Source organism: Talpa europaea, assembly GCF_964194135.1.
Source record: "Talpa europaea genome assembly, chromosome: 1".
Taxonomy (NCBI): domain Eukaryota; kingdom Metazoa; phylum Chordata; class Mammalia; order Eulipotyphla; family Talpidae; genus Talpa; species Talpa europaea.
This window is the reverse complement of record NC_140073.1, coordinates 35,893,631-35,918,715: the sequence shown is the minus strand read 5'-3', so window position 1 is coordinate 35,918,715 and position 25,085 is coordinate 35,893,631. Positions and strand designations below refer to the sequence as shown.

At 44.2% G+C, this 25,085-nt stretch overlaps 1 protein-coding gene across 1 annotated transcript in view; it reads right to left on the bottom strand.

Annotated features, from left to right (window-relative positions):
- Positions 1-25,085, bottom strand: part of PARVA (parvin alpha) — a gene marked incomplete at its 3' end in the record, with an annotated part of 149,033 nt that overhangs the window by 53,238 nt on the left and 70,710 nt on the right. The window contains exons 2-4 of the mRNA XM_084254500.1: positions 3,438-3,527; positions 3,286-3,356; positions 1,696-1,798 (exon numbers count right to left, since the gene is read on the bottom strand). Coding sequence (XP_084110626.1) covers positions 1,696-1,798; positions 3,286-3,356; positions 3,438-3,527 — 264 coding nt within the window. The remainder of the gene's footprint in view (positions 1-1,695; positions 1,799-3,285; positions 3,357-3,437; positions 3,528-25,085) is intronic.

Here is a 25,085-nt window from a genome sequence, read left to right as displayed (position 1 = left end):
TGGAAATTGGCTGCAGAAAGAGAACGCTGCCATTACTAGGAGGGAAGCTCCCTGAGTGCCAGGGCTTTCCCATACCTACCTGTGCCCGAGGTCTTGCATTTCTTCACTGTTCAGTTGCATTTACAAGCATTTAGGTAGTAACACTCTTTAATACTGATGTTTGAGAACCGAATCAGTTTCGCTTCCTATACATTACTAGCTTTTATAAATGAGTCGTTCAACATACCAGATGACGTGCGAGGTAACCTGCCAGCAGTGGAGAAAAAGACCTGGTTTCTGCCTCTGAGAAGCCCACATCCACAAGAGGCTACAAACAACATGGGATGTCCTAAATAAGGCATGTATATTGCACATATGTGAATCTGAACACAGAAGAGAACAGGACTATCACGTCTATGTTTATGATTGTGTTATAAGAGGGAGGCACCTTTAATTGATTCTAGAAATTGGAAGGATGAGCAATTGCGGGTAAAGGAAGAAGACCGGCCTTAGAGGGAGAAGGAATAACATGGGTAAAAGCATCGTGGTGCTGACATGCACAGCATACGTAATAGCAATGGTATACATAGAAATAAAATCGACAATGAGAGCAATGAGAGAGATTTACTAGGCACTCACTGTGCCAGGCACTCCTCTAAGCAATCCACATGCCCGAGCCACGTGTGGGAGTGGCTGGAGGTGAGGCTGAAAAGACGGCTGGGGGTCAGGTGATGAAATGCTTGGAATGCTGTACTAATGGGCTGGACTTTGTCCCACAGGTTGCGGGGGGGGGGGGGGGTGGGGTGCCACTGAGTTATATGCAAGTACTGGCAAGATTAGACTGGGGGTTAGAAAAGCTTCCTCTGTTGGCTGAGTAGGGAATGGTTTTGAGTAGCTAAGATGGGGAGCAAAGAGGTGAGTTTAAATTGGTTTTAATAGTTCAGACAAGTAAAAAGGCAGGGAGGATGGATTCAAGAGGATTTTGAGCAAGAAGAAATGGGCCTTGGAGAACCCTTCACCCCATAGATGGTATAGGAGAAGGGCTTCTGTGCGGTTGGGGGAAACACTTCTTTAGGGGAGTAGATGAGCTCTCTGTGTAGTGTGCACAGGTTGAGGTGCCAAGGGAGCAGCTCAGAATGAGAGCCAGAACTTAGGGAAAGGTTCGGATGAGTGATCAAATTGGGTACAGTGAAGGGAAGTGCAAAATCATCAAGCTGAATTCAGCCTTGCAACACTCAGATCACCTCTGAATTCTTTCTCTCCAGCCCGTCCATAAATGCTTGTATGAATAGCTGTGCACCAAGGCAGGGACACACATGGACACTTGCACAGAGGCCGGACCTCAGAGGCACATGCTCCTACATACTTTCCCCCAACCTGGAGAGGGACGCACACATGCACCTGTCCGTAGGTGACAGGTACACACACACACGTAAATAGAGCTACAAAGGTGTGTACATGAATGCACAATTTTTTGAAGAGAGGAAAAGGCATGTTTTTAGTCCTACCGTGAAGTCTTTGCTCTACTGGTTGGATGACCCTCGGTTGCTCCCTCTGTGATTAAGTCTGGTATAACAGATACCAACCACACTCTGCCTATCTGTCCTCCATCCCAGGTGAACTGGAATACCTGAAAACAGCACAACTTCTAACTAGAAGAGACCTATCCGCCCACCGAATAAAGACATCCTCTGCAACAGTCAAGCCTCCTCTTACCGAACAGCTTCTGCAGGACTTGTCCATCATACAAATCTTCAGCCAGGTCTTTCACAATGATTCTCTCTCCAACCAAGACATCATTAATCCAGTCAATTAATACCTTGAAGAGAGCGAAAGGGAATGAGAGTAAGAGTCATGGGGTGTTTTCTTATAAGTCATCTTTGTTGTCCTGGACAGACCTTACAACTTCACATTTTGAATACGGCAGAACTAGCCGCAAATACGGCAGAACTAGCCGCAAACTCACAGAGCTGTGAGTACGTCTCCTACAGGCCTGTTCATTTTCAAGTGTAAGCCCCAGTGTCCCTAGCCCCTGCTGCCCCCCCTACCATTCCTTACCCTAATGGCAGACAATGCTCACAAAGAATACCAGGTGGGCGTGCGGATGGGCTTTGGCGTGCCAGACTGATGTGAAAATCCCTGATTTAGCCACTGATCAACTTGTGCACCATTGAGGTCTGTGAACCTGTGTTCCTGTCATCTAGGGACCTGGGTATTGTACCTCTGGGGTCTATGAATGTAAGACCAGCTAGTTATCTGATCTGAGCCTGATTTCCCACCTTTAAAAGTGAGGATGAAAACATCTCCCACATTAGGTGGTAGAAAAGAACTGCATATGGCAAGGGCTCAACACTCAGCAAAAATGGATCTTAATAATTACTAATAAATATTGCACTCTCATTATGACACTTGGTCAGATGATTGTCATTGAGTTCAGGAGGGGAATCAAATTCAGCTGTGAACAATTTGTGCAAGGTCACGGAGCTGCCTCGAGGAGGGAGGAATCGAACCCTTGTCTGCCTCACTCTCAAGCACATGTTGTCTCCTGCCACTAAGGTGCCTCTCCATGGAGCCAGTGCACTCTTCTCATCCACATCTTAGTAGGCTGCCATTACCTGAGGGCCTACTGTGTGGCAGGTACTGAGCAGAGGGGTCCCATGTGGTGTCTCATTTCAGTAATCCACATAACAGCCCTGAGGGCAGGGGACATTAGCTTCATTTATCAGGAAAGAAACTCAGCCTGCACAAGTTAATGCTTACTAAGTTATTTAGATGCGACAAAGTCCAATTTTAACTATCCAGTTTGAGTTTTGGTCATTGCACAGTTGTGTAACCACCCCTGTCAAGATGGAGAATGGTTCCCTCGCCCAGAGGCTTCCTTTGGTGCCTTTGCTCTCACCTCCCCTCCCCCATGACCACTGGCTTTGAGGCAACCACTAGCGTTTTGCTTTTTTGACAATTTCATGTAAATGGAATCACACAGAACATTGCCACTTAGCATAAGTAAATCACTTTTACACAGTTTACTCATCTGTAAAATGGGGGTGAAACAAAATCCCACTTCACAGGGTACCTTCCACGGTCCTAGAAGGTGTGAATGGTAAGTTCCTGCAAATGTGAGCTCATTTCCGCCAGCGTTTTCAGCACTTACGCTCAGTCCACACCATTTTGCTGGCATTTGTCATGCCCACATTTTAGCTGTCCGCCCCCTGACCTGCAGGCAGGGAGTGCTGTGATTTTTCATCCCCTCTGCAGTGATGCCTGCCAAGTCTGGGAGGTCCCTGATGCCTCCCAGTTTCTTCTTACCTTCATCAGTTCTTGGAGTTTGGGGTCACTGCGCGAGTTTGGATCCACCATTGTTCGAACTTCATTCTCCTCTTTAAAAAGAAAAGGCAATCAGTGGGGGTGGTTCTGCTGGGTGGCAGGAGGCTGCCCCGAGAGACAAGAGACCCACTTACCCAGCATGGTGTCCTCAGGGTCCAGCTCGAACGGGATCGGGTTGAGGGGCAGGTTGATGGCGTTCATGCCCTCCTCCTGGAGCTCTGAGACTGTGAGGAGAAGGAAGGCAGAGTCACTTGCAGCCCACTGACAGGGGAGTGGGGGGGATGTGAGGAGGAATAGGGGTTGGTTGGGTAGGAATGTGTGTAGGGGGTGGGGTGGTGATGTGTGTGGCAGATGGGAGGGTGGGATAAGGCTGTGTATTGGGGGCAGGGTGAGGTGAAGCGAGGCTCCTTAACACTAAGGTTAGGTTACTCAGCCTGCAATTGAGTCCTTGCCTCTTCTTGCTTAAAGGACCTTTCATGTCACCTCTTTCAAATGTTAACTCACACCCCTCTCAGAGAGGTGGGGTATTCTCAATGGCACAGAAATATGCCTCCTCTCAGAAATAATCATAGGAGTGAGATGGGCACTGGCGTTTTAAGACTCTGCCTTTTGCCTCCTGGTTTCCCTGAGAATTGTTCTGAACAGTACCTCTTTCCTTCTTCCCTCAGCCCCTGCTGGAGAACACCCCAGCCCCACATCCTCCCTGGCTCTGATTCTGTCCTTTCAGCTCTGAGGAGCTACTGATGCTGGGGTTACCTCGCCCTTCCAGGCCCGGTTCCTCAGCTGACCATGAGGAGCTCGACTGATGCCCAGCAAATTCTTTTACAGTTTTCAAACCCTCAAATCTACAAGGGCACTTTCTTTAAGAAAAGTAAGAGGTCAATGGCCATTAAAGACTTACAGCCCACTTTCTTCCATGCACCCGCCCCCAACAGGAAGACTTAAAAAATTGTATCACAAAACCAGTGGTGTGTTGTTGGACACTTGCTGAGAGCTGACCTTGGATTACCTCACTGAAAGCAGTGACTTAAATCCCCTTACCTCTATTCAGTTCCAATCTGGATAATTACTTTCCATCAATTAAGCACAGAAAGACCATTTTCTCTGAAGACATTGATCACCAAGTTTCTTAAGAGCTAATATGACAGTTGCAATCAACTTTAGGGAAAGCAATGTCCCATCTTTCCATTTTATTTTTTTTTCACTGACTCTGGCCTCACCAATTGCCAGCATATACTTGCAAGAACTCTTAAGCACCAGGCAGCCACTTACAAAGAGTTCTTTCATATTAGCAAACTCACTGATGGTTGCAGTTGGACAGGGAACGGGATTGCCTAACAAAGAAAGTGAAACACACTCTACCCTAAAGAGACACAACTCACATTATGAAGCTGGTATTTAGGCCTGTTGCTGTGGGCCCTTGACAGTCACTGTCTTAAATCTCTAAATTCACAGACACCCACCAACACATAATTCTCCTCCATAAAACAAAACAACTTAAGATTGACACCTTCAAGGCTTAAACGACTCAAAGTATAGGACTGTATTTGCTTTATAGCAAAAATCAAATGCTTCCTGAGACTTCCATAATTTCTTCTATATTTTCCCTAGCTGGCATTTTGCTTTCTTATCCAGGCTATTTCTTGCAAAGAAGATTTCTACTACTTAACAAGCATCATTATGCAAAGCACTGGAAGTAAAGTCACATTTAAATGTAGGTACCAGGCTGGGATTACAGGCCAGTGAAAAAACTAGCTCGTGCCTAGGGCCTTCTCTCCTCAATCTCTATCTCCCCAGATCTACACTGTTTAGTAAGATAGCCATTAGCCATAGCACATATTTAAATTGAAATGAATGAAAAATTCAGATCACATTTCAAGTGCTCGATAGCCCACATGTCATTAGAAGATACCATACTATACAGCACAGATGCAGAAAACTTCCATCATCACAGGGAACTCACCTGGGAGGTATTGACCTAGGTGAGCCCATAGATCTAAGTGCTGCTGATATCCACATTAAAGCTTCAGCCTGGGCCTGACCTGAGCTTCAGGCATACTTCACATCTCCCCACACATACATTTTGGGGATATCATTTCCACCTTACATATTGTAAGGAAAGAACAATCGTCTCTGTCCTGGGACCATTTACTACCAGAGCCAATTTGTGAATACAGGGATATTTATACCCTCAGGAATGTAGTGTTTTCAGCCAGACCTCCTAAAGGTGGAGCTGTACGGGACTTCTTTCTCTGTGTAGATTATTGTTAAAAATGTTTTCAGATGAAAAATCCCCAGTCAGAAACACTCCTCTCCACCCTCCCTGCCTCTTTAATTCACTCTCAGAGACATAACAAACCAGAGCAGAAAGGCAGAGATATGTTTGCAATTGCAAATGTTTTTTTCAGGAAATCACTCAGTACAGGAACATCATTCCCATCCCATTAACTGCTGACTCGGAGCCAACTGTTTATAAAAGTGAATATGCAAACTGCCCTGTTCAGGCCTGGACCCCCGCCCCATGGGGCTGCATTAGTGGCCACTTTCCCAAACAGCCCGCCTGCTCTGGAGGTTTCATTTCTATTAAGCCAAAGCAGGACCCAGCAGAAGCCCCTCGCCAATCCCGCCAATCCCACCAATCCCTGTGCTCCAGAAGAAAAAAGAGCTGCAATTGAATTTTCTCGGCATGGAATATGAATATTATGTTTATCCCTTAAACCTCCCCTAACCATCTAAAACTAGGTCTGAATGCACAGCCCTCAGTGTCTTGCAGCGCCATTAGTCATAACTTAATAAACAGATTAAATGCCCAGCCAAAGGTCGGGCTTGAGAAAGCAGGAGAGCAGTCCTGAAGTGCTCGCCAGGAGAAAGGGGCTTTGGCTTTTCTGGAAATGCAGGCTGACTCTGGCTTTAGCTGCACCACAGAAAAAGTAGGCGGATGGGCTTTGGAGTTTGAAAGTGTTGGATTTGAACCCTACTTCTATTTTTATCAGCAGTGGGACCTTATGTAAGAGGCTTAACCTCTTGGAAATTCTGTATGAAACAATTTTTGATAAAACAAGGGTGTAGCTGACACTGCAGATTTCCTAATCAACATTTTACTATTTTTCCCTGCTGAAAGAACTCACATTTTGTTCCAGTATAGACCCTTCCCTCCATGCCTCTAGGTGAGGTCCTGACAGATTATCAAACAAATAATGGTAGTCTTAATTTTTTTAATCAGTGATGAGTTCAAGCCTTGTCATATAAAATTCTGTGAAGAAATTTCTAGAAGTTTCTAGAAAAAACTTTCCTCCAATTTGAAGAGAAGCCCAAGGAAGAGAAAGTATTTTTCTCCTTCTAATCTTTATTGCATCAGGGAGTTATGTCTGGATTTGCTGCACCAATTTTGTAGCCATGAATTAAGTTTACCCCAAGAAACTACTAATATGCTAAGGTTGACCTAAAAGAAAGAAAGAAAGGGCTCTTATTGATACTGTTAAGTGACCATCCCCGGCTTCATGTGTTTTGTTACAAGAGATGTATTATGTTTTCTTATTGTTTAAGCCAGTTAATTTGGTGTTTTTTGGGATTTGGAGCTTGAACTCCCTCACGGATGGGGGTATACCAGGATTAGGGATGAAAGCAGTAGGTCTGCAGTGAATGGTGATTTCCCTTTCTTTTTCTCCATGAGCAACAGTATAGCTGCAGACATCTCCTATACTCCAGAACATGTGCAGGGGTTCAAAGAACACTAGGAGGGAGTCAGAGAGAGAAAGTGTGGGTGTGTGTGTATGAGGGGTATAAAGAGAATGTCCAGGCACAGAGATCAGTGGAACAGAGAAGAGAACCCAGAAACAGATATCTGCCCACAAAATCAGTCAGCTGATTTTTGACAAAGGGGCAAAGGCAATTCAATGCAGACAGGATAGTCTTATCGATAAATGGTGATAGTACAATTAAAGACCCATATGCAAAAAATGAATCTAGACACAGATCCACAGATAAACTTTTTACAAAATTTAACCCAGAATGATTACAAACCTAAGAATAAAACACAGTAGTATAAAATTTCTACAACACAGGAGCAAATCTATGTGATCTAGGGTTTGAGAATGAGTTTTTATATTTAACACCAAAAGGACCAATCCCTGAGAGAAAAATTGAAAAGTTAGACTTCATTAAAATTTCTACTCTTTGGAAGATATTGTTAAGAGAATGAAAAGACAAACCACAGACTGGGAGAAAACACAGTTGACTCTTGAAGAACACGAGTTTGAACAGTGTGGGTTTTTTTACTCTTTTTTTCCTATTCAACATGGTTGACTTCATGATTCAACTAATCAAAGGTAATGATTGGTTAAATTGACAGATGTGGGAGCCACGTATATGGAGGGCCAACTATACACTGGAACTGAACAATGAAGTAATGGATGGTGGTGATATGCATGGTGGAGTTGGAGGTTACAGATAAGCAAGGGAGAAAAGCTAGGATGACCCATGTGGTAATAAGTCATTAGAGTAGAAGACATCCGTAAGAACTCATGTTTAGCTTAATATAAAGATAGGTACATGTAGAAATATTTGGAGATAGGTGTTATACCTGATCTAATGTACACACATCTTTCCTTGTTGTGTTAACGGAGAGCAGCTAAAAGAAATGACATTCCAGTAGCAATGAACATATCTGGTACCCAGATCTTTGTGTCTACAACCATTCTTAATAAAAGGAACCAGGGTTCCTTGGAAAAGTGGCTGATTCTTGGACTGGTGAGGAAATCTACAAGATGAGTCTGAAATCAGGAAGTAAGGAACTAGAACCATTTGAGCAACAAAGTAAGTAAAGTCACATTACATTATAACTCAAAGCACAAAATAAGTATCCACAGTGATATAAATGATTGAGTATATTAATAAATGGAAGAGACCTTTGCAGAATTCCAAGTAATTTATGTAGTGTCTATGCCCTCAAAGAGAGGGGGCATAACCCTCTCCCTAACCCCTTACATGTGGGCTATGCATAGTAACTGTTTTTCAAAGAGTTCAGTATGGAAGGGGGTGGAGTAAGAGTAGTTTTACAGTAGAAAAATCTGGCACTGACCCTAGTAAGATCAACATCATAGTCGGGCAATTTGATGTGATATGATGAAAATCACTTACTGCTGAGATCTGCCTTCCAAAACCCATAACCCTAGCCTAGTCATGAAAAACATCAAATTCCAATAGAGCGATATCCCAAAACATATCTGACCAGTCTTCCTCAAAACTGTCAAGGTCATCAAACCCAAGGAAAGCCTGAGACTGTCACTGCCAAGAGGAACCGAAGGAGAATTAATAGCTAGATGGAAAGTGATTTCCTCCATGGGACCCCGGCACAGAAAAAGCACAGGAGGTAAAAACTAAAGAAATCTAAAGAAATTTAAAAACTAAATAAATGTGGACCTTAGTTAACAATAATATTTCAACACTGTAATTGTATTGTAACAAATAGTTACAAGTGAACCACACTAATGTTGAGGTGTAAATAAGAATGGAAACTGGGTTTAGGGTACACAGGAACTGTATATTACCTTGTAATTAAAAATGAAATGATTGGAAAAATAACATATTAAAAAATCAGCCCAAATTTGCTTTTTTAAAACCAAATAGTATTCCCTGGGAGGAAATCCATGATTTTATGAGACACATATATATTTCTTCCATCACCAAGGAGACCATAGGGACTTACGCAACATTCGCTGAGCCCTACAGAATCACAGGAAAGCAGAGACTGTTTCAGCGCCATACACAGTACAAGCTGTACTCACTTCCAAGCAAGAACCCATGTTTTCAAGAAGAAAGTGCACTTTTTGTTTGTTTCCAGGGCTGAGATGAAAAGATAGCTCTTTGTCGTAACTGAAGGCTGCCAGGCAGCATCACTCTGCTTCCCCAACAAGGGGCATGTTGTGCTAGTACAACCATCACCACTGACGGTGCAGCGGTCTAACAATCTCCTTTGGAAATTTTACCTATGCGTAATCCAGGTGCGGTCTTTTGTCTTAGTTTCTTTTGCTGTAGTGACAAATCACCACCCACTTGGTGGCTTGAAACAACACAGACTTCTTATCCTCACAGTTCTGTAGGGTTATGTTCCATTACAGAGGCTCTAGGGATTAATCCCTTTCTGGCTTCTAGAGGCCATCTGCTTTCCTTGGCTTGTGGTGCCCTTCCTTCAACCTCATAGCCAGCAACGGGGTGGGAGGATTGAATCATTCTCACTTTGTATTCCTCTGACCTCTTTACCTCCCTCTTCCATTTTTTAAGTACTCTATGATTACACTGGGTGCTGTATCCAGGACAATCTACTGTTTTAGGGTCCACAGATAAGAAACCAAAATTCCACTTGCAACCTTAACTTCCCATTGTTGATGTAAAGTAACTCATTCACAGATTCCAGAGATTGGGATCTGGACATTTTGGAGGAACCATTATTCTACGATTCTGTCTACAACACCTTTTGTTTTTAAATTGAGGTAATCATGCTTTACAACAGTGTTTGTATTTTTGGAAGTATAGGATCTCCCCCTTCAGGTGTTGTTACCACACCACACCCACCACCCAAGCACCCATACTTTACCAACATAATCCACTGTGCTCCCTCCCCTGCTTCCCCTCTGGTAGCCTCAGTTCTACAGTCAGATTGCTGGGGCTTGTACTACAGCTTTCATGGTTAAGAGCATGGGTTCTGTTCTTAATACACACTCTTGCCTACAACATGTGGGTTCACTTTTCTTCTAAGTGAGATTGCCAAATGAAAAAAGAAGCAGCAGCAACAATATCCCAGTGTCCCTTATTCTAGCCTTTAAACTAGAGCATTTTAAATTTTAACTAAAAGGATACCGGTTCCAGTGGCCATAATATAAAGCATCAGGTAAACATGGCAGCCAGTCTTGGTGGCCTCCACAGACTGGCAGGCTCTCACCACATTTCTCTCTGCTTGACACAGCTGTTTGGTCACCAGGGTCTGACATCCGGCCCTTGGATCACAGCCAACAAAGGGAACTTAGAGGCTGATGATTTTATGGGAACTGACAGGGGGAATCTATAGTCTTCAGTCTTAGTGTTTCCACCAAAGTCTTTGTTTTGGTCAGTTTTATAGCCTCTGCACAGCTGGCAGGCTGCCAAGCAAATGGCCCTGGGGCATTTATTCATTGTTCAGCCAAGCACGTGATTCAGCTGCCCTCCAATAACCACTAAGCAAGGAGAGAGATGGATGCACCATTGGCTGGCTTTGGGCCATCAAAACCATCTGAATAGAAACATTGGTGGAGGTCTCAAGTAAACCATGGGAATTTATTTTAAACACCACATGGGCACAGAAGGTCCAAGGGAACAATATATCACTGTTCTTTGTCTTTTCCAAGCTAAGCTCCATTATTTCTTTAGAGTAAGAAGCACATCCACTTCTTGGTTTTAAAGGTCTGCTCTTACTTAAGGATAAGGTGTTGTAGCTGCTCCATCCTGGGTGTTTATAACATAAATGCCAAGTTGTTGTGAATGCGTGTACATCTGCATTTCCACAAACCCCATAAAGCTCTAATAAGAGCCTTGGGGAGACCATAGAACTTGATCTGTATGCTAATTACATGGGAAGTGTGGGTTCAATGAGCTGCCCAGAAAAGCCAGCGCAGATTTAGTTATTACCTCTTTCATTCATAAACACATATGGCCAGGGACTGGGCCAGGAGCTATAGAAACAAAGATAATCAAGTACTTCCCTACTGGGGTCAGCACGTTCATGAAGGGCAGCTACCTGTGGTGGTCCACAGAGCCCATCAGAGTGCTAGGCACATAATAAGAGCTTAGGGGTGCCTGGAGGGGGCACACAGGGCAATATAACATTAGGCCCCCACATAATTCTGCACCCAGTCCTGAGGACAGAGAGCTCTTCCAGGGTGGGGCAGTGAGCAACAGAGGAGGGTATTGGAGATGCAGAGGCCACAGGAGGGTCAGGAGGGTCCTCGCTACCTGGTGCAGCCTCAGCATCTCACCTGCTTTGTCTTTACGTATCGCCTGAATCAAGTTTCCTTTCCTCATTTCCCCTGTGGCTCTTTGCCCTTCATGTCTAGATGTTTCTTAGTTATTAATCCTGAACAGCCATTTATTTTTGTGGTGGCTCAAGGCTGTTACAAAAGCACCATATCAACCACTAGTCCACTTAGGTCCCCAGCAGTGGCCTCTGTGGATACAAGAGTTCTGGGTGTGGTGGGTGAGTGATTAGGGCATTCCGTGCTCTGATTAGACCAGCTCACTGGTGGGCAAACTCTGGATTTGTCTGAAGGGGCACAGTGTGTGGAAATTCTCTTGCAAACACTGATGATAAGAAAACACCATACTCCCTTGTACCAACCACTGACATGTGGCACAAACGTTAATACATCTATTAGCTCATTAAGCTTTCCAACAATAGAATAGCTAGGTACTGTTATTATCCTCATTTTACAGAAGACAAAAACGAGGCCCAGAGAGGTTATGTAACCTGACCAAGGACACATAGCTAGACGGAGCAGCCCAGATTTAATCCAAGGCCAGGAGGGCCCAGAGTTCACATTCTTAACTACACTCTGTTGACTCAGTTTTATGTAACAGATTTTGTTTTTGTTTTTACATGAAAACGTCTAGAACACAGTCACTTCTGCATTCCCACATAAAACCAGAAGAGAGTTTATGGGGGAAGAATCTTGCCTATGCTAAGCCCTTGAGGTTGCCTGGCCACACTATGGAATCTCAGCCTCTCTGAAGACAGACTATAAAGACGGTGACCTTTGAGCCAGCTTTTCGTACATTTTAAATGATGGCTTGATTTATTTCTAGCTAGAAAAGTAAAATATGCTAATTTAAGAGAACTTTGAAAATACAAAAAAAACTAAGGATTGGCTTAGTGATAAATTCTGTTACCAGCTTTTCTATGTTTTGTACACACATACTAATGTACTAGGTACACACGGTTCTGCAGGCTGCTTTTATCATTCACGTATGTTTCTTATGCCATAAAAAAAAAAAAAAAACCACTTAAAAGCCTTCCTCAATCCCTGCTGAAGGGACACACTGCACCATATCGGTTGGACATTTAGGTGGTTTCCAGTGGTGGTGGTGGGGGGCGGGTGGTGGTGGCTGAATCTGCATGGTTGAGTCATTCCCCAGCTATGAAGGGTGAGTGGGCACTCAGGTGGCAACACGGTGTCTCTGGGGAACTGGGTGCACACCCCTATGGGAGACTCAACACAGGCTTCTCTGTCATGAAGCAGCTTAAGTTCAGAAAGTGTAAGTGACTTCCCTGACAAGTTCTCTAGAACATGAGTCTAGGAGCTTAGCTGGTCTCCTTTCCTAAGGTCTCAGATTGGAGTGGCTTGAAAGTGGGGAGAATGCCCAGGGGAAGGGGTGAGGAAGCAAGGAGAGTGACAGAGACCTAGGAAAAGCCAAGGAAGGGACATATGTTACTGAGCTGGTTGCCTGTGGCAAGTGAGGCTCACCCCTTCTGGGGGCTCTCTGAGGAGCTGTGTAGACCAGAACTATGTCCAGAAGCCTTCCCCACTAGTTGGGGTGACTCTCAGGAAGCGCCTTCCTCACTTCCTGGGTATAGGCTGGGAAGGAGGGTTTCAGAAGGCAGAGTCCTAGGACAGAAAAACTGAGGTGTTAGGTTAAGGTGGGAATCTGTTATGTGCACCCAACTGTCTACATAGTTGGGCTGAGCAGAGGTCCCTGGGGGTGGCAATGTGCAGGGCAAGAGCATCTATGTTCACTGGGGAAATCAGATGCCAGGAACCTCCCTCCTCTCTCCCCAGGACACAGGGTGGGAGTTAAGAGAGTACAGAACCAATCTGGGAGGAGAACATACGCTTTCTTTCCAAGGAAGAAGCAAATGAGAATGGATGGGCTACAGAGTCCTGTTCTTCATGTGGACACTAAGCTGGTGCCATTCAAATAGAAGCCGTTCCTTAGTCCCAACTCTGACAAGCCAGGGAGTCAGAGATGAGCAGGATAAGAGTCCTGTCCCTGCCCTTGCTTAGGGTGGTCTGAGAATGTCAGGAAATAAGGGATGGGCAGGCAGCTTTCGCCTTGAGGAAAATTCTGGGGGTAGGAGAAGGGATGTGGCCCAAGCTAGGCCCTGTGCCAAGGTGCTTCTGTTCATTCTTTCATCCTCCACCACCTTTCGGGGATAGAGACGCCTTCTTCCTGGGGATAGAGCTGAAGTTTCATAACATGTTCATTACTCTGTCATGGTTACGGTCATGGTCCTGGGGGATATCTATGCATCGTTCACCTAAAGAAATGAGGACCATTGAATGTGCTCATTCCCTCTTAAATGCTGATAGAGCACCCGCTGTATGCACACACTATTTGAGGAAGGAACAAAACCTTGCCCTAGGAGTCCAGTCATGTATATCCAGAGCTTTGATGAACAGAGCTCCGGGTGACAAGAGAGCACCAGGTCGGCCTTGCACTGCTGGGATGGTCAAGAAGGGCTTCATGGAGAAGGCGGTACCAGACCTGTTATGTCTATTTTTCTCTCCATCTCACCACTGATGGTAATTATACACCTGTGTGCATATCTCTAGAACATCTGTCTCGTCCATTATTTTGAATGTTCCAAGAGGACGAAGGCCTTGCCATCACTGCTCTGCCAGCACCTGACACATAATCGATGCTTAATGGGTATTTACTGAATGGATGAATAGTATGGTGACACTGGCCCATGCACAGTCCTCTGCTTCCAGCCAAGTCCGAGAAACAAAATAAACAGCCCCACCTTCCACATCAGAGCCAGACAATCTTGGGCGAGTCTAAGCTTCAAGAGGAAAAGGATAAGGATAATGAACTGGAGGGAACAAAGCAGAAAGCAGAGAAGGCAAACATGCTGTTTCTGACATGGGGGAAAAGAGGGTGGCATTTAGATGGAGGCATTTTTGCTTATCCCTTAGACCCTCTTAGCATGAATGATTGAGCCCTGTCCCACAGGGGAAATGTGAGGACCATCACACTTGAAGTGTCAAAATGCTGCTGCTAGTCATCCTGCATCTCAAGAGCCATTACAGCTCCCCGCTCTTTTTCTAAGCCAACAATCCATGTTGACAGCAAATCTGTACAGAGACCTATTAAAAGAAATTGTAGTAAATCGAAGATGCTTTAACTGTCTGTCTGGCATTCTGCTGATTGCATGCCCAACACTTCCACTGTAGCTTCCTTTTGTACAACCTCCTATTTGATTCAATTCTGTGGATAATTATTGAGTCCTGACTACATGCAAGGCTATGCTTTGGGGGCCTCATTCCAGTTGCGTCTCCCAAGCCCAGAGCATAATTTAACTTGTTGACAAAAATAAACATGCACAACAGAAGCAAAGAGTGACAGAGACCACAAGAAACCATAAAGACCATTTCAGAGAAGATAACATTTTGCAGATGTTAGGAGGCATGGGATAGCTGATACCACACTCATTCATTTATATAAATATGCAGTCAACGGCCCTGCTGAGCAACTTTTCCTGAGCCAGGCACTGTGCTGGGTCCTGGGATCAGGATGAGTAAAATCCAGCCCTAGAGTACAGCTAAGTACCCTGTGGGAGCCAAAGGAGGTGGAAATCAGGGAGGGCTTCTCAAAGGAGATGCTGCATTTGCTTCTTAAAAGAAAAACAGGAGTTCACCAGGTGAAGAGGTAGTGGGGATGTAAAAGCTAGGGAGACAGGAGAACAGACATATTTTGGAGAAGACTTATAGAGAGTAATACATTCTTACTGTGGGGTGTTCAGAGAGTGAAACCAAGGTCCAGAATGTACAAAGCGTGGATTTAATCCTGAAAGCAATGGGAGCCACTTAAGGGTAAGTAAAATAGAGTTTCGTGAGTTTGCAGGATGGTCGGAAAAGGTTCCCTATGGGTCCGTCTATATAGAAGTCTTCCTGGGATGGAGACCACTGTGATAAGGTGATCTGACTGGCCTGGGCTCTGCAGCAAGGTAGAGCTTGGGTGAATACCGGCTCTCACTCTAATAGAACATTTCTTCCCCTCTGAAATGGGAATCATAATATTTGGCTCACAGGTTTGTAATGAAGCTGTGATGACTTAACACATATAAAATGCCCAGCATAGCAGCACATGCCTTAGTAAGTGGTCAGTCACTCTGAGTCTACCCTCTCCCACCTCTTCCTGACCTGTACCTAGCAACTCAGACATGCACTGCAGAAGACAGAGGGGCTGCTCAGAGATGATCTAATGAGACAAGAATGACATGGACAAGCCAAGATCTCAGACATGAAGTTGAAGTTGGAGGAGACCTGAAGAAATTATGCTCTACTCCTTTGTTCTGGGTTTCAAACAGATGAGAAAGGACAAGATGGAGAAAGAGGAAGTGGGAAAATGGTTCATGAAATGCTTGACAACACAGAAGGACATATATGGGTGTTATGGGAACTGGGAGGTAGATACCTGAGAGAAGGTGAAGGCGGCAGGGTGGTGGCCACAGTGGTTTCCATGGCTGTGGGACTATAGAGAGTGGTGACTGTGGTTGGGATAAATTTTAAGACGTGAAAAAAAAAAAAAGTGCTCAATACCCATGGCACTGGATTGTGGCCTCTAAAATGTAATGCCATTTTCCACTATAAGAAATCAGGGGCTCGGGTCTCCCTCGTGGTGCATGGGGTTAAGATGCAGCCTATGAAGCTATCCATAGCCTCTGCAGCACGAGTTCGATCCCTGGCCAGGGAGCTACACACATGGCGCAGCAGACCTCTCCTGACTCGCCCGCTGCTCCCCTCAGCAGTGTATTTCACTCAGTCTGCCTGTTCTGCTTCCCACTCTGTCTCTGGTGAATCCTCTCACCCCCCACCTCTGGCCTGTACCCCAGCTCTTATGTGCATAAATAAATAATAATAATAATAATAAAAAGAAAGAAATCAGGGGCTCTTTGGAGAAACAACAAAATCCCTATCTGAAGCAGAAAATATATGCCATGAAACCTGGAAACATCTTATGGTCAGAAACCAATAAGCTATGAATTTCAACAAGGTAAGGTCATATCAAAGAGGCTCCTACTGGCCAAATAGACTAAAGTTTGAGCATCAATAAGGATAATTAGGGCCTCCCCTGGTGGTGCAGTGGTTGAGCGCTGGGCTGCGAAGCTGCCCGCAGCCTCTGCAGCCTCTGCAGCCTCTGCAGCGCCGGTTCGATCCCCAGCTGCCAGCGAGGGTCCCACATGGCGCTCAGACCTCTCCTGCCATGCCCGCTGCTCCCCTTAGCAATGTATTTTGTCAGTCTGTCTGTTCTGCTGCCCGCTCTGGCTCTGGTGAATTCTCTTACCCTTCTGTGCTTCTGACTATACCCAGTGCTTGTATAAATAAATAAATATTTTTTTTTTTAAAAAAGGATAATTAACTGCAATGGATTTAAACATAAAAAATACACTTAAATCCATGAATTAATTATCACTAGAAAAACAATGTATAGCATCTCTAGAGGACGCTAGGAGAGGCACTCATTTTGAAAACTGATAAAGGGAGAGGACCTAACATTTATCCTAGCTTTCAAAATCAAACTGTACCTATGGCTGACCAAATACTTCTTAAGAAAACGTTCATCGTATAATACATGTCAATGGACCGAATCAGAATATAGCCACTTGGAAAGCCCTGAAGAATTCACACCTGTAGGTGATGATCACCCATGTCTCCTCTCTAGGAGGGACACAGCAGATGAATTGTCTCCCTTCCTCCCACTCCCAAAGAGACACCCACCATCAAACCTAGATCTATTTACCTATTGGGGGACATCAGGAGTGAGTCACATATAAAACATATTACATGACACCATCAAGAAACAGCAGATCAAGAATGTGGGAATTTCTATAGATTTCCTTGATAAATTTATTCCAGGGAAGAAACAAGACTTGAAAGAATATCAAGCAATTGCAATGCATAGGCAAAAAATAAATAAAGGAATCAAAATGATGATATTAAATAGCTGAAGGTATCAAGGAATTACTAATTTTTGTCTATAAATAATATCTTTGTATTTGAAAAAGAATCCTTAAAATCTATTATTGAAATATAGATTCTGAAATGTTATATCAGGTTTATTTCTAAAGAAACTTACAGCATGGGGTGAGGGTCAGATGGGAGGTGTAAACCAACTAGATCTGGGGTTATTGCCATTATAGTGAGTGAGGGGTTTGTTGGGGGTCAGCTACACTTTCTATCCACTTTTGTGATTATTAGAAGTTTTCCATAGCAAAAAGTTCTTGCTTTTCTGGTTTTCATGGTACTTAGATACTGATTCTGGGTGAGAGGAGCAGAAGCTAGGTTTCTGCAGGCTTGTTTTATAAAATAAGGAAGCAGACAGACCAAGAGACTAAGAATAAGGTTGCTCTGGGAAAAGAAATGTAACTAATGTGGCAAGCATAGTTTAATATTCTTAATACATAATGATTTCATTATAAAAATCCATAATTAAAGTCTATCAAAGCCCCTCAGTTAATAAAATGCTGTAAATGGCAATTTATACAAAGAACTGGTAAGCACTAGCGAAGATATTCACCTGCATTAGTCTCCAGAGATCTTAGTGAAACAATGAAATATCACTTTTCTCTTTCTAGCAGCATTTTCCTTCCTCCTGTGTCCGCTCCATCCATCATGCCCGTCAATTGAAGGGCAACACCAGCTCTGTATGGAGTGGTCAAGGGTCAATTGTAACCTCTTGATCCCTCAAAATCTCCTGCTTCCTGCATCCCCGCGTGCTATTCTTTCTGGCTGAGACCCTTTCACACGAGTGTCTTCCAGGGGGTGCCAAAGAGACAAGCGAAGGGCTGCGTAGGGTAAGCTGCTAATCTGGTCAAAACACTGCAGATCCCAGGGGGCAGACAGTTTCCCTGACAAGTTGCTGCTTGTGGCCACTATTATTCACTGTGGCCTCTTCCGAACTGAATCAAGGAGTCCACAATGACGTAACCTTTCACCTGTCAAAATCCATGGGAAGGTATCTCAGCCCCGTCATAAACCCAAATGTGAATTTTCAGACCTTTAACCTGGGTGGAACCTGAGTGGCAAATCTTGCTAAGAACTTGCATGCACAGCCCTCAAACCCATTTCAGGTCCTGTCTTTATCTATTTCGAACTCTTGGCGGGGAGGGCACTGGAAAGGTCCATTAGGCATGATGGATTATGAGCTCTTGAAATAAGAGATTTGTCCTTTTCATATTACTGCAACTAATGAGAATGACAACACCCTCTTTATTCCAGCAATGTAGTAGAGCTGACAGTTAGGTCTCAGGAAAAGCATTTAGCAGGCTAATCGCTCACAGAGGCCAAAAGCTTCTTTCTACGCTTTTAGAACGCAAGCTACTATTTACCACTATGTAGGTGCATAGGACAGACAGCCACCTATAAAATTAGCTAGGACTTCGCTTTCCCAGATCTTTCACCCCTTTATTTCACAGTCATCTTCCCCACATCATCTCTCTCTCTCTCTCTCTCTCTCTCTCTCTCTCTCTCTCTCTCTCTCTCACACACACACACACACACACACACACACACGCAAACTCCCGCCCTTCCATAGCGCTCTCCCACAACAGAGCTCGGCTAAGGCAGGTCAGGCTGATATTAAAAAACCTTCACAAGTAAGAGGAGGAGGGCACCTATCATCTCAGAAGTCCACATGAGAGACAAGCCTGCAGTTGACCAGGGTACCCCCAAAAGAGAATCCCCCCTCCCACTGCAGCATCTCCACCTCTGCCCAGGCTCTGACCTACCTTTAGGGCAAAGTGCCCCGCAGCCCATGTTCTATAATTTCAGTCACAATCATGGTATCTTCTGCCCAGGGCTGCCCTCTCCCCACAGTGATCCATACCCCTCTGGACTGAGGCGGATCCTTAGAGGCCTGAAGGCCCGCAGCGCTTTAGGATCTTTTCAACTGTTTCCTGGGAGAATGCTGCCTGCTTCAGACAACTCTCAGCTCGGCGCATCAGTTGAGAACAAGTGGCTGCCTATATAATTTAATATGATGCCACATGAGACTCGTAGACCTGCTGCAAAGCGAGCAGGATTCTGCCTCTCAGCAACTGGAAGTCTGGACTGCCTGCTTGTTTCTCTCAGTCGGGGTACATGCCTTGAGTTACCCGTAGAGCCGGGCCCGGGCTGGGTACTTTCAAGGGGTCAATTTTGGGGCCACTGAGTAGTGAATTTTATGGCCGATATTTCTTAGTGCACCCACAGACTCAAGGTCCTAAGTATCTCCTTAGGCAGAGGCAAGTGGTGGGCATGGCTGGGTGACCCCAGGCAGCCCCTCACACAGAAAGACCACGCTGGGCCCTAAAGCCATTGCGCAGGTGTGGTGGAACCTGTTCTTCCAGGAGAGCGAACTGAACCCATAGTAGTTACTGAAAATGTTAGTGTGTCTGCATATCTACATGCACATTTCCAGGCATGAACTTGTAGGCATGCATTAAGGAAAAGATAAGAATTTTCTTGTATTTGAATAAATATTCAAGTATTCACTGTGGTCCTTTGGGATTGCTGGATGGTTGGTTTAATGCAAAGCCTGCTGGGGAAGCAGGCCCTGTACAGGGCACCTGTTTCATTTGCAGATGAATCAGGAGGTGACCTGACACTGGCACTGGGACCAGTTCATCTGTGCCAGAGTGGGGTGCCTCTGCAGAGACCCAGGATCCCAACATGTGGGAGTAGGGAGGAAAGCCCACTGCTGTGGTCAGTCCACCAGGACCAATGCCAAAGTCATTCTGCCCCACAGGTGGGAAGAAACCTAAACAACAGACAAAGATGATCCTGCTGAGAGTCAGTCTTAGGGAAAAGCTGTGGGCTGAAAGGAGGCACTACAACCATAAACTAAAAGGGGGTTCTACTTCCCGCTGATTCCAAAGACCAGAATTTGGATGGTGCCAGGAGGCAGGGCTGCAGAGGTGCTCCAGGACACTCCAAAGCCCAGGAGCAGTCTGATGCCTAGAATTGCCACAGGGGTGTTGCCCAAGGCACTGGTACTCAGACCCTCCTCTCCAGAAGGCTGTCAGCTCCCCATTACTGATGAGTGGTGTTGTTGCTTTGAGGGCTGGGGTACAAGCAGATTATCTGGGGTACTTTCCGCTGTAGACCATCTAAAAGACCTAGAAGGAGAAATTTTGGGATGCAATTACTACGCTACCCAAGCTCATTTGAAAAAGGGACCCTTTCATAACTGCCAGCTGTATGATTATCATTTAAGAAGCATCATATTCCTCAAACAGCCAACCTCTCAAAAGGCATAAAGTATGCATAATCAGCTAACTTTTTTGATTAATAATTATTATGTGGCTGGTATTAAGTTGACCTTGCACACATTAACTCATTTAATCTATGGGACTTAGAATTCTAAAAATGTATTTATGTCATACCTGCTGCTTAACATATCAGAGTATGTAAAAGAGAAGTCTGGAAATAGCACTGCAGGACTTGGACTAAAAGGTTTTGATTCACAGCAAAGGAAATTTAATTAGAGCATGTAATGTCAATTACTGTCATTCATAATTTTATTATACCTCCCCAGAAATAATACAGATATAACAGTCTAGAGTTACCTGCATGTTTGATGTAAATAGGATAAAATTAGCTAAGTTCTGAAAATATCCAGATGTCAAAGGAAAAAAGAAAAGTATCTCTACCTAGCCTCATGTGTCATCAGATTTCATTAGGTAGGGGCATGCGCATCAGCTACCAGAAAGTTCATCTCTCCTCTGAGAGCAGGTCGTAAAGATTTTCAAAAGTGCTTGAAAATCTGGGGTTTAATACAGACAATTTCTTTAGCTGTTGCAAACAACCAGAAGCTCTTGCTTGTTTTGATAAGCCTCCAGAGAGGCCAGCTATAAGATGCTCTCAGCCAGTCTCTGCCACCTTTTGGATTCTATAGGGGGACAAGAAGATCCATTCATAGGGCAGCTTGAGAGTCAGGGAAGGAAGAAACCACAGGAAAGCAGCAGGGCAGAGAAAATGTGGCATATCTGCCAAGTCAGCCTGGGCCTCCACAGCGGTACCCATGGGCACCCAACACCCTGCCATTCTTCACCCTGCCCATTTAGCCACTTACAAAGTGTGCACTATTGCCAGCCCCTGCACTGATCATTAGGTCACTACTGAAGAGCAAGAAAGCAGCAAAGTCCTTGCCTTCTTAGGATTACATGCAATGGAGAGACTGACACATTCATAGTTCCAAGGGGAGATCTATCAAGTCCCAGTTTCTGCATATCTGAATGGGCATTGCAGAACATTTATTCCACAGGGGCATGGCAAAGATGGAATAAGCCAATAAGTACAAAGCTCTTGGCTTAGCACAAATGAAAAAAATTCTACTGCTACTATTATTACAATTCATACTACGAATGAGTGGCTTCACCAGTTGCCTGCTGTGTGACCCTGGGCAAGCTACTTAGTCTCCTCTTGTTTCAGGTCTCCCATCTGTAAAACAGGATAACAATAATTCCCAGTGAAAAAGGTTAAATGAGTTAATATGTAGAAAGTGTTTGGAACAATGCCTGGTACACAGTAAGAGTTTGATAAATGTTAGTTCCCAGTGGTGATTATTATTTTGCCAGAATCTTGAGACATCACGTCAGTGCCTAATATGCTTATAATCTAGCCCAGGGATTCTCAACAGAGGCACTATTGATGTTTTGGTCTGGATCTTTCATTGTTGTGCGGCTGTCCTATGCACTGTAGGTATACAGTAGTAACCCTGGCCTGTACCCACTAAATGTCAAGGGCATTGATCCCTCAACCATGACATCCAAAAATGTCTCCTGACATTGCCTAATCTGCAAGGGTGAGAGGGATTGCACCCAAAGAGAACTATTGGTCCAGCTGGGAAGTATAGTGGATGGATTGGAGGAAAGAACAATGGAGAGCCAGAATCTGTGTCATGAGTAAAAGAGCAGCATGAGTCAATGAGGGAGCCCATCAACAGAAAACCAGGGAAGGCTGCTTGGAAGAGGGGACCTTAAATAATGCTTTGTGATTGTTTTAAATTTATGGGGGTTTTTTGATAAACAAAAATTACTGAGATTTGAGATTTCAAAATAAATTAAATATCATGACTAAACCCAAATTAAAATCACGACATTCAATATAGTATCCCATTATGTATAGCTCCCTCCTGTCAACAACATTCTAATGAAGTTTCTTAGCTAAATGTCACCCACATTGATTTAGATAGGATACAGAGAGAAGAGAGAGAAGGCAGAAGCAGGAGAAAGGAACCTTTTGTGTGACCGCTGAAGAACACTGGAGCAATGTCCACTGACATCTGTGAAGATGAGTAAAATTTTAACCAACTGGCAGCCACTGTCCACCTTCCAAGATGGACAGTGTCTGGCCCACTCTGGCCCCAGCTGCTGCACCCTGCCCATCCCCATGACTAGGACCATCTGAGCCTCTTCCATAACTGAGTTCTGCCTCAGTTTCCAGGATTCAGTGTTAGCTGCAGCTGTCTTGGGCTCAACATTTGGCCCCAATACAGTGCCTCATCTCAGAAATGGAAAGAGTCCCAATTCATGACGCACATTCATTCATTGACCTTCTGCCTCAGTGCCTGTTGATGCATCTTTGTCCAAGAGTCTACTTAGCACCCCATCCCAGATCCTTGCCAAGTATAATGCCCTGTGCTGGTTTTTTTTTTTTTTCTCTTCACATCTGAGCATCATCCTCCCAAATTCCTGCTGCTATGCTCCATTATCCACTGAGAAACCCCTTTAGTTGCTGTTGATTTTTCAGGACTGATCAGAGACTGTCTAGTCTGCATCTTCACTGTTAGCATGTGAACCAGCAATCTGAGCGTAGTCTAATCCCTGAGGAAGAGTCAGATCCAAGTCCTATCCCTCTCAGCCTTCCCTATTCATTATAAGTAGTGTTCTAAATATGACCAATGGCAAGTCATTCTCTGCTTCTGGCTATTCCTGTTGGGGGTAGGTGACTCAGACTGCAGCCTGTCCATGTGACTCAGTTACAACATCTATGTACATTATAAATGGAGCAAGACACCCTGTTGGCTAAGGAAAGAGATCTCCTGCTTACTGAAGGTTTACTTAGTACCAGACATTCATTTGCGTGCTTGATGCAATTATTTAATTTTAACTCCCAACCACCCCTAGAGGTGGATGTCATCATTAACATTTTCCACAAGAGGAAGAGAGCAGGTTAAGGTATCCATTAGGGGTCTGCTCAGTGGCCTGCTGACTTCACAATTTGTGCTCATTCCCAGACACCGGGAGTGGTCTTTTTGGGGATAACTAAAACCCTGTGAGGTTTCTTTCTTTCCTATTCTTTCATTCATTCTTTTTTCCTATCTTTTAAAAAGCTTCAAAAATTTGGCACCACTTTCAAATGTAGTGACTAAACTCAGAGCACTCAAGCAAGCTTCACGCTCCTGTCCTGGCTTGCTATGAAAACTCAGGTGCTAAGTGCTTTACTTGAGATCACACAGAAACTGAAATGAATCCCATGAACACTGTGAGGGGATATGAATACATACTTTTAACCTTTTTGGGAACCAAAGTTCCAGGCAGCAAGGTACCAGCAGGACCTGGATTTTCTCAAGGAAGTCAATGCATGCAAACGGACTAGGACACTGTCCATAAGACTTGGGGTTCAGCAGTGCACTGTGATCCCTCTCTTCTGCTGGGGCACAAGGTATACTGGAGATCACCACTCAGCTATACATTGGTTGCATCTACAGGATGTACCTGGGGCAAGCTATTTGCAAATTTCACATTTGCACAATGAAATTGCTCCCTCCTCCTACCTTTGTTTTTAACAGATTAGCATGTACGTATTTCAAATGTCATGTCATTGGGAGATATTTCCAAAAGAGGGTCAGAGTGAAGGCTTTTGATCACACTGTTCTCTAGGAGGAAAAATCAGATTATTTATAATGGATAAGTGTATCTGTCTCTACAAAGCCCTGCCATGTTAAATGCTTTATTTTTCGCTTTATTTATCGCTTTATTTCTGATAATGTAGTAGGTTTGATATGGTAACTTATAATTGTTTTAACTTGAATTTATTTAATTACCTCCCTGGGATTTGTTTACAATGAATATTTCTCTTGTGCAAATTACCTGCTCATATATTTTTTTAAAAGATTTATCCATTTATGCATTTAAGAACTGGGGTACAGGCCAGAGGCATGGAGGGGGTGAGAGGATTGACCAGAGACAGAGTGGGGAACAGAACAGGCGGATTGGCAGAAGTACACTGCTGAGGAGAGCAGCAGGCGAGTCAGGAGAAATCCGCTGTGCCATGTGGGCTGCTCCCTGGCTGGCTGGGGATGGAACTCGTGCTGCAGTGGTTGTGGATAGCCTCTTAGGTTGTGCCCCAACCCCTTGTGCCACCAGGGAGGCCCCCCTACTCATATTCTTTGCCCATCTGTCCATGAAGTCTTGGGTGTATTCTTTAAGGATAAAAAACTCCCATAAAGTATCTGAGTATTAAGTTTAAGCTGTTATGTTTAGGGCAACTATTTTTCTAATCTGTTGCTTCTCTTTTTACCTTTAAGTTTTGATTTTCTTTGTGCAGAAAAAAAAGGTGTTTTTTAAAAAAAAATAATTGAACCCATCAAACTTGTCACTGATAATTTCTTCAATTGCTTCAATAGTCAGAAAATTGTCTTTTCTCAACAATTGGGATAAGTATACCATTAAAAAAATTAGCTCTTTAAACCATCTGGCATTTGTTGTGGTATAGGGATACAGTGACCATATTTTCTGAATCAAAAATTGGAACATGTGATTTGACAAGTGC